The sequence below is a fragment of the Lutjanus erythropterus genome, chromosome 7 (genome assembly GCF_056507025.1).
Source record: "Lutjanus erythropterus isolate fLutEry1 chromosome 7, fLutEry1.hap2, whole genome shotgun sequence".
Taxonomy (NCBI): Eukaryota; Metazoa; Chordata; class Actinopteri; order Lutjaniformes; family Lutjanidae; genus Lutjanus; species Lutjanus erythropterus.
The window spans coordinates 41,570,652-41,583,881 of record NC_139323.1 but is presented as its reverse complement, the minus strand read 5'-3'; the positions used below and the strand labels follow the sequence as shown (position 1 = coordinate 41,583,881).

General features: G+C 42.9%; 1 protein-coding gene across 1 annotated transcript in view; it reads left to right on the top strand.

Moving 5' to 3' along the window:
* The window catches only part of frem1b (Fras1 related extracellular matrix 1b), a 44,496-nt gene extending 31,507 nt beyond the window's left edge, over positions 1-12,989 (top strand). The window contains exons 25-36 of the mRNA XM_084723830.1: positions 3,957-4,377; positions 7,769-7,970; positions 8,047-8,191; positions 8,587-8,716; positions 8,805-8,877; positions 9,222-9,371; positions 9,912-10,279; positions 10,991-11,035; positions 11,164-11,325; positions 11,559-11,677; positions 12,283-12,368; positions 12,656-12,989. Of these exons, the coding sequence (XP_084579956.1) occupies positions 3,957-4,377; positions 7,769-7,970; positions 8,047-8,191; positions 8,587-8,716; positions 8,805-8,877; positions 9,222-9,371; positions 9,912-10,279; positions 10,991-11,035; positions 11,164-11,325; positions 11,559-11,677; positions 12,283-12,368; positions 12,656-12,864 (2,110 nt within the window). The 3' untranslated portion in view covers positions 12,865-12,989. The remainder of the gene's footprint in view (positions 1-3,956; positions 4,378-7,768; positions 7,971-8,046; positions 8,192-8,586; positions 8,717-8,804; positions 8,878-9,221; positions 9,372-9,911; positions 10,280-10,990; positions 11,036-11,163; positions 11,326-11,558; positions 11,678-12,282; positions 12,369-12,655) is intronic.
* The last annotated feature ends 241 nt before the right edge of the window (positions 12,990-13,230 follow it).

Genomic DNA, 13,230 nt, shown 5'->3' with positions numbered 1-13,230 from the left:
TTTGAGCAGATCCAGCGTGTGAGAACCAAACATGTCGAGCAGCTGTGCTCTTTGACTTTGGCCCTCTCAGTTAAGTGAAGCTATTTTGCAGCGCAGCATGAAATTCTGCACACATCAGGAGAATAAATGGCAAATTATCTGCCTACATATTGTGAGCGGAGGATATTTCTGTCAGCAAACGCGCCCCAAAAAAACTATCACACACAACATTTGGCCGACGAAAGAAAAACTGGGCACCGAGACGAGAGAGAAAAAAGCGTCGGGAGACGAGAGGCTTTCTCTGCTGCAGTGTGTTTATCTGCTTTTCCAGCCAATTTGGCAGCGGCAGGGTTTTAAAGAGGGGAGGAGGAGGAGGAGGAGGAGGAGGAGGAGGAGGGGGAGGAGGAGGAGGGGGAGGAGGAGGAGGAGGAGGAGGAGGGGAGTGTTGGGGTGTGTGTGACCTGGAGTGCGTGCAGACCCCGGGTTTGTCACCCAGACCTCTGCTGCCCCGACCGGCTGGCTATCTGGCTCTCAGAGAACGGTCAGATCACAGCCAACAGACTGACAGACAGACAGGCAGAGAGACAGGCAGAGAGACAGACAGACAGACAGACAGGCAGAGAGACAGACGGACAGAGAGACAGGCAGAGAGACAGACAGACAGAAAGAGAGACAGACAGAGAGATAGACGGACAGAGAGACAAACTGACAGAGAGACTGACAGACAGACAGGCAGAGAGACAGACAGACAGAGAGACTGACAGACAGACAGGCAGAGAGACAGACAGACAGAGAGACAGAGAGACTGACTGACAGACAGGCAGAGAGACAGACGGACAGAGAGACAGACTGACAGACAGACAGACGGACAGACAGACAGAGAGACAGATGGACAGAGAGACAAACTGACAGACAGACAGGCAGAGAGACAGACAGACAGAGAGACAGACAGACAGGCAGAGAGACAGACGGACAGAGACACAGACAGGCAGACAGCAGGTGGAGATGCAGGGAGGACACGGCGAGATGACATCATTAAAGGAGCTCCAGTCAAACGAGACATTTCTGTTAGTTTTCGGGTCACGGCCTCCTCATCCTTCATGCTTTCAGCTCTTCACTCTTAGAAATAAGGGTTCTCCCTGAAGGGTTCAGGTTCCACCCAGAACCATTTGGTTCTCTGTAAGACTAAGGGTTCAATTAAAGATGTTTTTCATCCAGAGAACCTTGTTGTGGAAGAAAGAGTTCTTCAAAGATTGTTGAAATCCTGAAGAACTCTTGTCTTTTGTCAAGGGTTCTTTGTATCATAATGTTAAATTGTTCTCAGTGGTTTTTAGATAAAACCCTTGAAATATAAAAAGGTCCTTGGTAGAAATACCCTGGATGGGTTCTAAAAAAAACTAAAAACTACTAATAAGGTTCTTGTTAGTAATCCCCCGGTACAGTACTACATAAATCCCTTCAAATATAAGAAGGTTCTTGGCAGAACATCCTGGGAAAACCCTGTGTGTAGATTCTTGATAGAACCCTCAGGGAGGGCTCTGCGTGGCATCATTGTAGCATAGATGGGTTCTCCTTTAGAACCTCTCACAGGAGGTTCTGGGTGAAACCTTTCACAAGCACAAACGCAAAGTGTTAAACAGAAAAAAAAACAGTTCATCATCACATAAAATCAAGAAAAATGAAATAAAAGTGAACTGAAATAGAATAAAACACAATAAATCAACAATAAAAACACTTTTGTCAACTTTTTTTTTTTTTCAATAATCAGTGCATTTAATTTAAAGGTGTATTTCAACATTTTCTAAGACGGTCAGGTCTTCATCATTTGTGCGTTCTCATCGGTCTGGGGCGGTTCTTCATTTGTTCCCAGAGTACGAACAGTACGTTTGTGAATGAGGCTCACTGTTACTTTTTTATTTGATCTGTTTTTAATTTATCTTTATTTAACCAGGTGAGTCATTAAGAACAAATTCTTATTTATGAACAGTCCCATGATTGATTTACAGGACAAACAGATAAAATAAACAATATTTAACTTTAATCTACACTCTTTTATAATGTGAGATGAAATCTGAACATCATGGAGTCTCTGAACTCCAGCAGAGGTGATGATTTTATCTTTTTATTGTTCTTGAAAAAAGAAAATCAAAGTTTTGAATGAGGAGTTTGAGTGACTGGCGATGTGTTCGAGGTCAGATCATAATGTCTGTAAATCTTTGTTTTAAATGAGTGAAAATAAGATAAAATCATTTGAAGTGTGTGTGTATCAGGACCTCCTCTGAAGAACACACACCTGTGCATCATGAGTGTGTGTATGTGTGTTGTGTTGCCGTGACAGCGGATGATGAATGGGCATTATTATGAGAATAACAACAGCGTTGGCACGGTGATGGCGGCCAGAGAGCCGGCCACAGACGGCCGTCCCTGGGCAAATATGGCCGACATCGGAGCCAGATGTTACACCAGGACCTGCCTCTGTGTGTGTGTGTGTGTGTGTGTGTGTGTGTGTGTGTGTGTGTGTGTGTGTGTGTGTGTGTGTGTGGTGGCCGGTGTGCGGAGGCCCGGGGCAGTTTGTCAGCTGCAGGGCTGCAGGGCTGAGAGGCAGATTGTGTTGGCAGAGAGCTGAGAGGACGACAAAACACACACACACACGCGCACACACACACACACACACACACACACAGAGAGAGAGAGAGAGAGCTCATTTCTCAGGTCCAGTGCGCTGTCAATTGTCACTGCAGTGTGTGTGTGTGTGTGTGTGTGTGTGTGTGTGTGTGTGTGTGTGTGTGTGTGTGTGTCTGAATAAAAAGAGGTCATTCTGAGTGATTGATGACTGAAGCTGCTGTCAGTTTTACTCGAGAGAAACTCATCAGATTAATTAAATATTTCATAATCAAACTGCACATGGAGACACTCATCATTATTTATTTTATTTTTTATTTACAGACATATAAAACTGCAATAAAATACAACAATGAAAGAGAATAAGTAAGTAAATATGTCAGGAGAAGTCAGGAAGCCTCAGACTTATACAAGCGACCTCCCCTCCTTTAAGGAAAAAAAAACAAAGACAAATAAAATACTAATCAAAACTCGCACTAACATAATTTAAGAAAAACAAAAAATGATAACAGGAAACTCATACAACGAGTAGAGAAAACAAGAACCTTACCTTAGGGCTGAACGATTTTGATAGATATGTAATTGTGATAATGTTGACTGATGTTTCAGTTGTGATATGATTTGTGACATTAGAGGGAACAACCATCTTTACATCCTTATTCTCATTTGCATTGAAAAACATATTAAAGGTCTGATTTTTGCACCAAACGATGTAGACCTGCAATGATTTGTTCATTAATCGATTAGTTGTTAAGTATGAAATAATTGTTTTGATAATCAATTAATTAGTTTGGATCTTTTATTTTTTAATTTAAAGAAAATTGTCCAAATTCTCTGATTTCAGCGCCTTAAATGTGAAACTTTTCTGATTTCTTTACTTTCTGAATATCTTTTGAGGACGTCATCTTGGACTTTGGGAAACACTGATCAGCATTTTCTGACATTTTATGGACTGAAGAACTAATCTGATGGGTCGACCAGCACGTCTCTGCAGCACCTCAATAATCTGACAAACAAAAATCGGGTTTTATCAAATATTCCACCTCCTGTGATTTAAAAATTGCAGTAGATCATATTGTGATTTCGCTAAAGTTTCAATTAATTGTTCAGCCCTAATGTGACGGTGGTTACAGACAAGGAAATTATGTGCAGCAGAAGTTGATCTTCTTTGTGTAGTTTTTGTGTAAAAATCTGCATCGTGCATGTGAATAATTCAGTTGTGGTGGAAACGGTGAGAAGGCCTCAGTGATCACTGCACAAAAAACTAAATTTACTTCGGAGGCTTTCCACAGAAACCTAATGACAGATTCTTAAACAGCTGGTTCGATCTCTGATCTAAACTTTCTCATTCACAGTTTTGTCGTCACTAACGGCGACTCGTCCCGCAGCGGTTCCCTCCACTTCACCATCGAGCACGGCGACCGTATCCCGCCGACCCTCCACCTCAACACGGGGCTGCGGCTGCAGGACGGCTCCACGGTGACCGTCACTGCCGAGCAGCTACAGCTCACTGACCCCGACACCGGCGCCACCAACCTGAGCTTTGTCATCACGCAGCTGCCACGCTACGGTAAACTGCTGCTGAGGGGAGTCCCGCTGTTGCCGCCGCTGAGCTTCACACAGACGGACGTCGACGAGCTGAACCTGGCCTACCAGCATGACCCGGGTAGCCCGGCGGAGATCGACAGGTTCTACTTCCTGCCAAGTGATGGGAACAACAGAGGATACCTGGAGTTTGGACAGCTGAGGGAGGAGCCTGCTGTCTTCAACATACAGGTGAGCAGCACACACAACAGGTAACACACAACCTGTCTGAAACCAAACTGTCCTGAACTGATTTATGTGCAAAGTAAAAGAAAATCTGTCAAATGATGCTAAAGCACCTTGTTTGAGGGATTCTGCAACGCTATTTTCATGTTTTGTAAAAAACTAAACCTGACCTTCAGTCAGCATGAGGGTGAGTAGATAATGAAATTTCATTTTTGGGTGAACTATCCCTTTAAGATTAAATGCTGTAGTCCCACTGTGTTTCCCAGCTAATAAATGTCAGTTATAGGTCATCAGCAGACATCGTCTTTAAAGTCTCCAGAATGCAGGAAAGAAAGTATATATAAGAAATAAAATACTTCTACTAATAATAATAATATAATAGAAGCTGACAACAAAGTTTCATGTCTGTATATGAAGGTGGGCTGCTCCCCTCATAGCTGCAGATTTGAATCATCAGTCAGAGACTCGTCAATCGACTGAGGCTCTTCCAGTCGAGCAGTCGGTCAGTGTGCATCACAGTTACAGGATAAAACTGACAGAAACTCACAAAAACGCAAAGAGAGAACGTTTAAAAAAAAAAAAATCTCCTGGTGACCAACATGCTTCAGTTGCTTTTTATCTGCATCATCGTACACAGATCAGTGCAACATCATCAGGCTGTAAACTTTACAAACCGAGTCTCTGAATTACCACAACCCACAAAATAACTGTGATGGAAGCAGAGAAGAGTGATAGAAACGAAGCGCAGCTAACACGCTGTCAGACACTTCACCAGAGCGCACCGCGGAGCGCAGGACTGCTGATGTCAGACACGTCACCAGAGCGCACCGCGGAGCGCAGGACAGCCGACGTCAGACACTTCACCAGAGCGCACCGCGGAGCGCAGGACAGCCGATGTCAGACACGTCACCAGAGCGCACCGCGGAGCGCAGGACAGACGATGTCAGACACGTCACCAGAGCGCACCGCGGAGCGCAGGACAGCTGACGCTTGTTTCTGTCTCTGACAGTCTCACATTGTTCTTGTTATTGTCTGACAACATTATGGAAAGGATCACTACAGTCAGAGAGATTTTTTTTTAAAGGGGAAGAGATGTTTGGTTTAAACAGAAACAGTTACCAGATCAAACTCACCAAACTCCCTTTGAAAAACTATAATTTTAACAACATCATCATTATCAGCTTTATTCAAACAGAAACAAGATAAAACTCACCAAAAACATTATAGGAAATTATTGCACTGAACTGAAAAAAAAGAAAGAATGAATCTTTGAATGTTCATATTGGACGGTCAAATATAACTGAAAAAAATCAGGGACGGCCCAAAAATGGAGTCTTGTGTCTCTCCCCCATCTTACACTTTAACACGAAGATTTATGTCTGCAGTGATCCTTTCGTAATGTTGTCAGATGATATTTAAATAAATTCAGAGTTACATTGTGCTGCTAAATGAGCGGCTGCAGGTTTAGATCATGTTGCTGACGTCAGTCGAGCTGCTGTCGACGACTGAAGCTCTCGGATAAATATTTGAAGCGGAGAGCAGCAGGTGAGCTGAGACCAAACCCCCCCGAACACCAACTTCACCCCCCACCATCGCATGCTACCTGCTCTGAGACACACACACACACACACACACACACACACACAGAGAGAGAGAGGCAGCCAGGTGGCTAACACACTGGCCGGACCGACTGTCCCGAGCCTCTGAGAGACTGGAGGCTGTTTGTGATTGGACACTCTGTGTGTGTGTGTGTGTGTGTGTGTGTGTGTGTGTGTGTGTGTGTGTGTGTTTTATTTTAGTTTAATTGTGTTTAAATGTTTGTGTGAGTGTTTGAAGGCTTCATGAATATTTGACAGCTGACAGTTCATCACTCTGGGGATAAAACTGCTTTTTAAAGTCACTAAAGTCTCAGAAGAAAAAAGAGAAATCAGGTTATTTCTGTCTGCAAACATAAATCTACTGTAAGTTTTAAAAAAATATATTGAAAACTGCAACAAAAAATTCATTGAAGTAAAAGTCTGTTGTTTAAATGTAAAAATTAAAAAAAAGAGTCATAAAGGGATAAATTAGGTTCTGTTGAATCTATTTATTTTTTGTAAATGTAGTTTTAAAATTGGCGTTTCTGTCACACAACATTGAACTTTTATTATTATTTTACTATATTTTCATTTGTGGCTCCAACTGACAATTATTTTCATCAGGATCAGTTTGTTTTTTTTGTTTTGTTTTTTTTGCCAGGTGGGTTAATAAACTGAGAAGTTGAGAATTAGATAAAAACAAAACAGAAATAAATAATATACAATACAATAAAATATAGAAAAATATTAATGTGTCATTTAAATGAACTCTTCAGTTCAGTGCAGCATCGTGGAACGTTTTCTTCAGAGGACGTGTGAATATTTGTGCAGTAATCTAAAAATGATCTTGTTCATAAGATGGTAGAAAATTGTGGAAATAGAGTCATCTTCAAATGTTTGTTTAGACGTTTCTGTTTGTTTGTGTTAGGGTGTTTGCGTGATTTTGTGTTGGATTTTTTTGTCTTTTGTGTGTGTTTTGTTTTGTTTTGTTTGTGGTTTTGTGTTTTGCTTTGTTTTATTTTGTGTTCCTGATTTTTTTTTTCAGCCCAAAACCCAAAAAGATCCAGTTCACTGAGATGTTATTAGGCAGCTTATCTTTACATTTGGAGTCAGAAACTATTTTGTGTTTTTGCTTCATAAATAACTTAATGTTTCAGCGTTTAATTCAACATAAACAAACCAGAATAAATGAAGCTGAATCAGAAAAATTAGCTGTAGAATAATAATAATAATAATAATAATAATAATAATAATAATAATAATTAGTAAAATAGTTAATATTAGTAGAATAAAAATGAACAGGAGAAAAAAACCTGCTGAAAAGGGAACAGAGAAACTTAAATCAGATGTAAATGTCAGGTTAAATAGTTGTGATGTTCAGTTTTTGTTGATTATTTTCACATGACAGCAGCGACATCCAGTGGACAAACAACAGAACTGCACCTCTGTGACTCTCAAAGTGACCTTTGACTTTCTGCCACCAAACATCCAGCAGAGGGAGCGTTCCATTTATCTGTCTCTAGTCTCTGTCTGTATTCATGCAGTGCAGCTGGTGGACAAAACAATAGGAACAGAAATATAAGAGAAATATCTGACAGTTAGAGACAGTCATCACTTTACAGCTCATCATGACTGAAATCTGTCCATCATTCACGTCTTCTTATGGAACAGATAATCAATAGTGAGCAGTGACCTGACACGTCACCACTGACAGCTGTGGATGTAGATGTAGTCACCGACCCTCCTCATTTCTTCCCTCCAGATCTCCTCTGTTCCTCCTGCACTGACTGTTTTTACTGACTCTCTCCTGCTGCGTTCAGGTGGATCACGTGGACCGGACGCCTCCCAGTCTGACCACCAGGCGCAGTCCCAGCACTGTGGTGGATCTGGGCGGCGGGCGTTACGGCATCTTCATCACCTCTAAACACCTGCAGGCCTCCGACCCCGACAGCCCCACAGAGGAGCTGGAGTTCTCCATCAGCAGGCCGCCACACTTTGGATACCTGGAGAACGCGCTCACAGGTGGGCTGCCTGCTAGTAACTGATGACATCACTGGACATATAGAAAACCTCTGACTCTGTCGTCCTGTCCTGCCAGGAGCGTACATCAAAGGTCGTTTCACGCAGCGGGACGTCGACCAGCGAGCCGTCCTCTTTGTCCTTCCGGCCGACATGGAGGTGACGGCCGACAGTTTCCAGTTCCGCCTCGTCGACCCGGCAGGAAACACGGCGCTGCCTGAGATGTAGGTTTGTAGAAAGATGGACTGATACAGGAACCAGAACTGCGACCTGGTTCAGTTAGTGAGGATTATAACACTAATATTTAATTGTTTCATATTGATTGTGATGTTACACAATAGTGCAAAAAGTATGTGGACACCTCGGTCCAGTGTCTGGTCCTGTTAAGTCCTGTTAAGTCCTCAGTCCACTGAGACTCTTCTAGTCACACAGACAGCCCCAGTACTTGAGTAAATATATTTAGTAGTTTGATTTTAATTACTTTAATAGTTGGGATTTTAATCACTTGGTAATGCACCAGCGTCTTTGTCCCTTTGTAGCAAAGAAACATCCAAACTAGACGTGTGATCCACAGCAGTGTGGACGTGTTGTGTTCAGGACTGATCCGTCTCTCCTGCAGACTGGAGCTGTCCTGGTCTCGGGTGGAGCTGTCGGCGACCTGCTACAGAACCTGTGAGACGGCAGGGACCCTTCAGATACAGATCCAGCGCAGCGGGAAGAGCGTGGACCCGGCGTACGTCGGTATCCAGGTATGACAGTGACTGACGCCATCCTCTGCTGTTTTCTCCTGATGTTTATTACGAGTCGGCGTTCAGTGTTTGTTTCCTTTGTGCACAGGTGGAGGAAGGATCGGCCAAACCCAGCAGAGATTTCACTCACAGCACCGCCGGTCTGATCCAGTTTGATCCAGGTGAGACTTTATTGGACTCTGTTCAGGTTTATTCTGATTTTTTCAACACTGTCAGGGCGACTCTGTTAGATCTTGGTAACACACTGACTGTGGAGAAGAACCTCATACAACCACACTTCAAATAATCCAAACTATCCCTTTAATTTAGCAAATCCACCTGTTTTTTGGATAAACCAGTATTGTGCTGGTTCACAGCAGGATAATGGCTCGGCTCCCAGATGTGCTCCTTTGCAGTGTTGATCAGTACATGATAAGTTCTGATGTTAAAGCTCTGGATTCTCCCACTAAACAAAAAGCAGCCTGGTTTGAATTTTTTCCCTCCCGTCTCTCTGTCTGTTGTTCAGGAGTCAGTGTGAAAACCTGGAACATTTACCTGATAGACGATGGCCTGGAGGAAAACCACGAGACCTTCACTGTCACCCTGAAAAACCCCAAAAACGCCGTCCTGGGACAGAGGACCTCTGCTAGTGTCGAGATCATCGACCCCAGAGGAGGTAAAATAATGATGTGAACGTTTCTGTACAGCTGTTTTCATACCAAAAAGGTAAAGACCACACTTCAGTATTTTTCTACCTGGACTTTATTTTCCCATGTTTCAGTGTCACAGTGATGAATGTGGACAACAGTGTTTTCCAGTATAAATATATATAATATATAATATAAATATAATCAACCACCAAAGTGTGTCCTGACAGATCAGACAGGGTTCGAATCACGCAGTCAATACTACGACTACTGTTCAAAATCAAAGAATTATCAGAGCAAAAAAAAGAAATAAAATAAAATAAAATTGTCATGTTAATGTTTGAATCAGGGCTGAACAATTAATCTAAATTTTATCAAAATCACAATATGATCTATGGCAATTCTCATATCGCAGGAGATGCAAAGTACAAAATGTGTGTCAAGTCACCATTTTAAGTTAAATATTGTTGCACACAATAATGATGTTTTTAATGAAAATGAGAATAATTAGCATCCCTCCTAAGATCACAAATCAGAGAAAAATAAAGTCTCCTCTGTCTGTCTATCAGGAAGATGTGATCCAGATGACCTGAGGGTGGAGGACGATGAGAAGCGACTTCCAGCTCCTCCTCGCCTCCCTGACCCCCCCAGGTCGGAGGAGGAGGACCCGGTCACGGACATCGAGGCGGAGCTGCTGTGGGAGAACCAGCCTCACCCTCCCAGAGGGGACGTCCCCAACCGCCGGCCCGACCTGGACTACGGAGACGGGGAGCCACAGGACCAGGCGGCCCCCAGCTACAGCCACATCCACCACCACAGCAGGCAGACAGGCACTGGGATCACTGGGATCACTGGGACCACTGGGATCACTGGGATCTCTGGGACCACTGGGAGCACTGGCAGCACTGGACACAGGGCCAGACATGGAGGACTGAAGGTTTGTTGTACTGATTAAGCAGCAGTGCCCAAACTTTAATTTTTACATTTTAATTCTCATTTGTCATAGTTATAGGTGTTTCACTGTAAAAACAAAAAAGTTATGAAAAATCAAAACTTCAAGCCGAACACAAAGTTCTGAAAAAGTTTTACCAAATGCTGATCTTTGGTTAAAGAATTTACTTTTCTTTAGATAAAGTTAAATCTTTAAGTTTTAGAAACTGAAAAAAGAAGAAGGGTTGAGTTCATGTCTTTAAGTGCAAGTCAATGATGTTGAAATGAATTTTTAGATTTTCAATTAAAACCATTTAATTTTCAGGCACCAAAATACTGACAGCTCTCTTTGACCTATTTTTTGATTGTTTTTTTTTTATTATTTCTAAATCTCAAGATTCAAGAAAAGTAAATCATCTCAGCTAAAGATTATAGGCTCACAAAACTTTTATAGTTCATTTCAAAAGTAAAAAAGTTTGAGTCGGGCTCAAAACAATAGTTTTTGCTGTATGTTGCCTTGAAAAATGCTGCAGACCCCTGGATTACATGAAACAAAATGTGAAATTATCACTCACTGTACCAGACAAACACTTTCCTGCATACATCTGTGTAAGAAAATTTACACTGTCTTATAAAAATTTTGCAATTAAATTTTTTTCAGTGTGAATCTAAAGTACAAAGATGATATTTTACTGTTTGACGTTCTGCTGATGTTCAGGTCCATCTGTCAGGAGAGAGGAGGTCAGAGGACAAAGTCTGGACGGTGAGACTCACTGCAACTACGTCCACAGTTAAACATGCACACACACACACACACACACACACACACACACACACACACACACACACACACACAGTGTTAACGTGTGCCTGGTTCTCCTCCTCCATCAGTTCCACAGTCTGACTCCTCTCCGGCTGGAGGAGCTGAAGCCGGGTGACGTCGGATGGAGCCGCTCGTCTCACAGTCGCCTCCTGCAGGAGCTCCCAGTCGGAGATCCTCCTCAGATGGATCATCCAGAGCCCAGACACCACCCGGAGCTCCGCCAGCGCAAGGTACACACACACACACTTACACACACACACACACACACACACACTTACACACACACACACACACACACACACAGACGTCCCTGATGACTAGTTCTGGTTAATTTAATTTAGACTCATTAACTAGTCTGCAGGTCAGAAACAGTCCACACAATTTATAAATCACTAAAGGAAGATGAAGACATTTTGGACAGCTGGTTGTTTCTGTTGTGATATTTGTGTCTTTGTCTCCTCAGACGGGGAAGTCAGTGAGCAGCTCCTGTGCAGACGGTTGGACTCACTACAGGAGACGCTGTTACATCCTCAGCTCGTCTGTGGCCAGCTGGGCGAGTGCAGAGAGAACCTGCTCACTGCTGTAAATAACAAGAAAACACATCATCCAGACACTTAAAGGAAACTCATGTTTCTGCAGCTAATTCTCTTATTGATTGTCCAGCATTTCCCAGGCTGGAGAAATTTACACGTTACAGCCGCTCAAGAGTCAAAAACATGGTAGAAAAAGAGCAAGTGATTCATAAAAACACAAATAGAAAATAAAATAAAAAACTATGTGCATTATATACACCTTTTCTTTGTACAGTGTAATCATGCACAGGGTGTGCAGTATAATTATAGAGAAAAAGAGCAACATTTTTTCCTTGTGAAAAGGATAATTGCACAGAGAATGAGTTGCACAGGATATTTAAATATTGGCAAATATGTCACAGGATAATTACACAGGTTGCACAAATGATCCTTGCAGTCAGACAGCCTTTTCCAACAGGGAACTGAAGTTAAATTACTTGTCATCTCGCTCTTTCCAAAGCCACCAAACTCCATTGACAAAATCATTAATTTGCAGGAACTGCTGGTCTACTGCCTTCATTTGTTGTGTTACTGTCTGACTTTGGTGTTTTAAAGGCTTAGTTCAGATTCTAGACGTGTGTTTGTGTGACTCTCATGCTAACATGTGTGTGACAGGTTTAACAGCAGTCTGACCAGCGTGCGCTCCAAGAGAGACATGACCTGGCTGTGGAAGTTTGCAGGGCGGAAGCCATTTTGGATCGGTGAGTGACGGCTTTCATCACAACAAGCTCAACACCTGAGTGAGAAATCCAACATGCAACAACCAGAAAAACTTCTCCACAAAAAACACATTTTTACCATCACAGGCCTCAATACAGAACAACTTGTACATATAGATTTGTTTTAAACAGCATGAACAAGAGAATTACAACATTTAGTTTCACCTCTAATGAAAATGTTCCTGCATGAGTCCCTCTGTCTGTTAGAACTGGGCGTCAAACCTTTACCTGGATCTTCATCAGCAGTAACTCTTCTTCATGTGTGTCAGGTCTGTCTGGAGGTCCGGGTCGCTGGACGTGGGCCGACGGTCGGTCGGTGTCCTTCTCCAGACTGAGGGGGGCGCCGGCGGGCCGCGGTGAGTCCGACAAGGGCTCGGACTGCGTGCTGGTCGAAAACCCCCGAAGCTGGATTTCTACGAGCTGCTCCCCCGAAACTCAACACACATTCATCTGTTCATCGCCGGCTCACACTCACTGAGAGACACTGAGCGTATTTACTGCTACCAGACCTCTGTGAACACCTTCAAATCATATTTAATGATGCTGCTCTGTACATTAGTTCTCATATTTTTGTCATAATAAAGGTTGCTGCACAAACTGAAACATGAGTCTGTAAATTTAGATTTAAATCTGTTTCACACTTGTACTTGACAGCTTTAGTTACTTCACAAAGTCCCTGTTTTCCTTTATTTCCTTCTCTGTGTCTGCTGTCTTCCCTTGTCTGTGGGCGTGGCTCTCCCCTCTCTCTCAGCAGCCAATCACCTGCACACCAGCCTGATTGTCTGCACACCTGACACTCTTCAGCTCATCACTCCAGCAGGACTTCAGCCCTGGTTTCTCATCT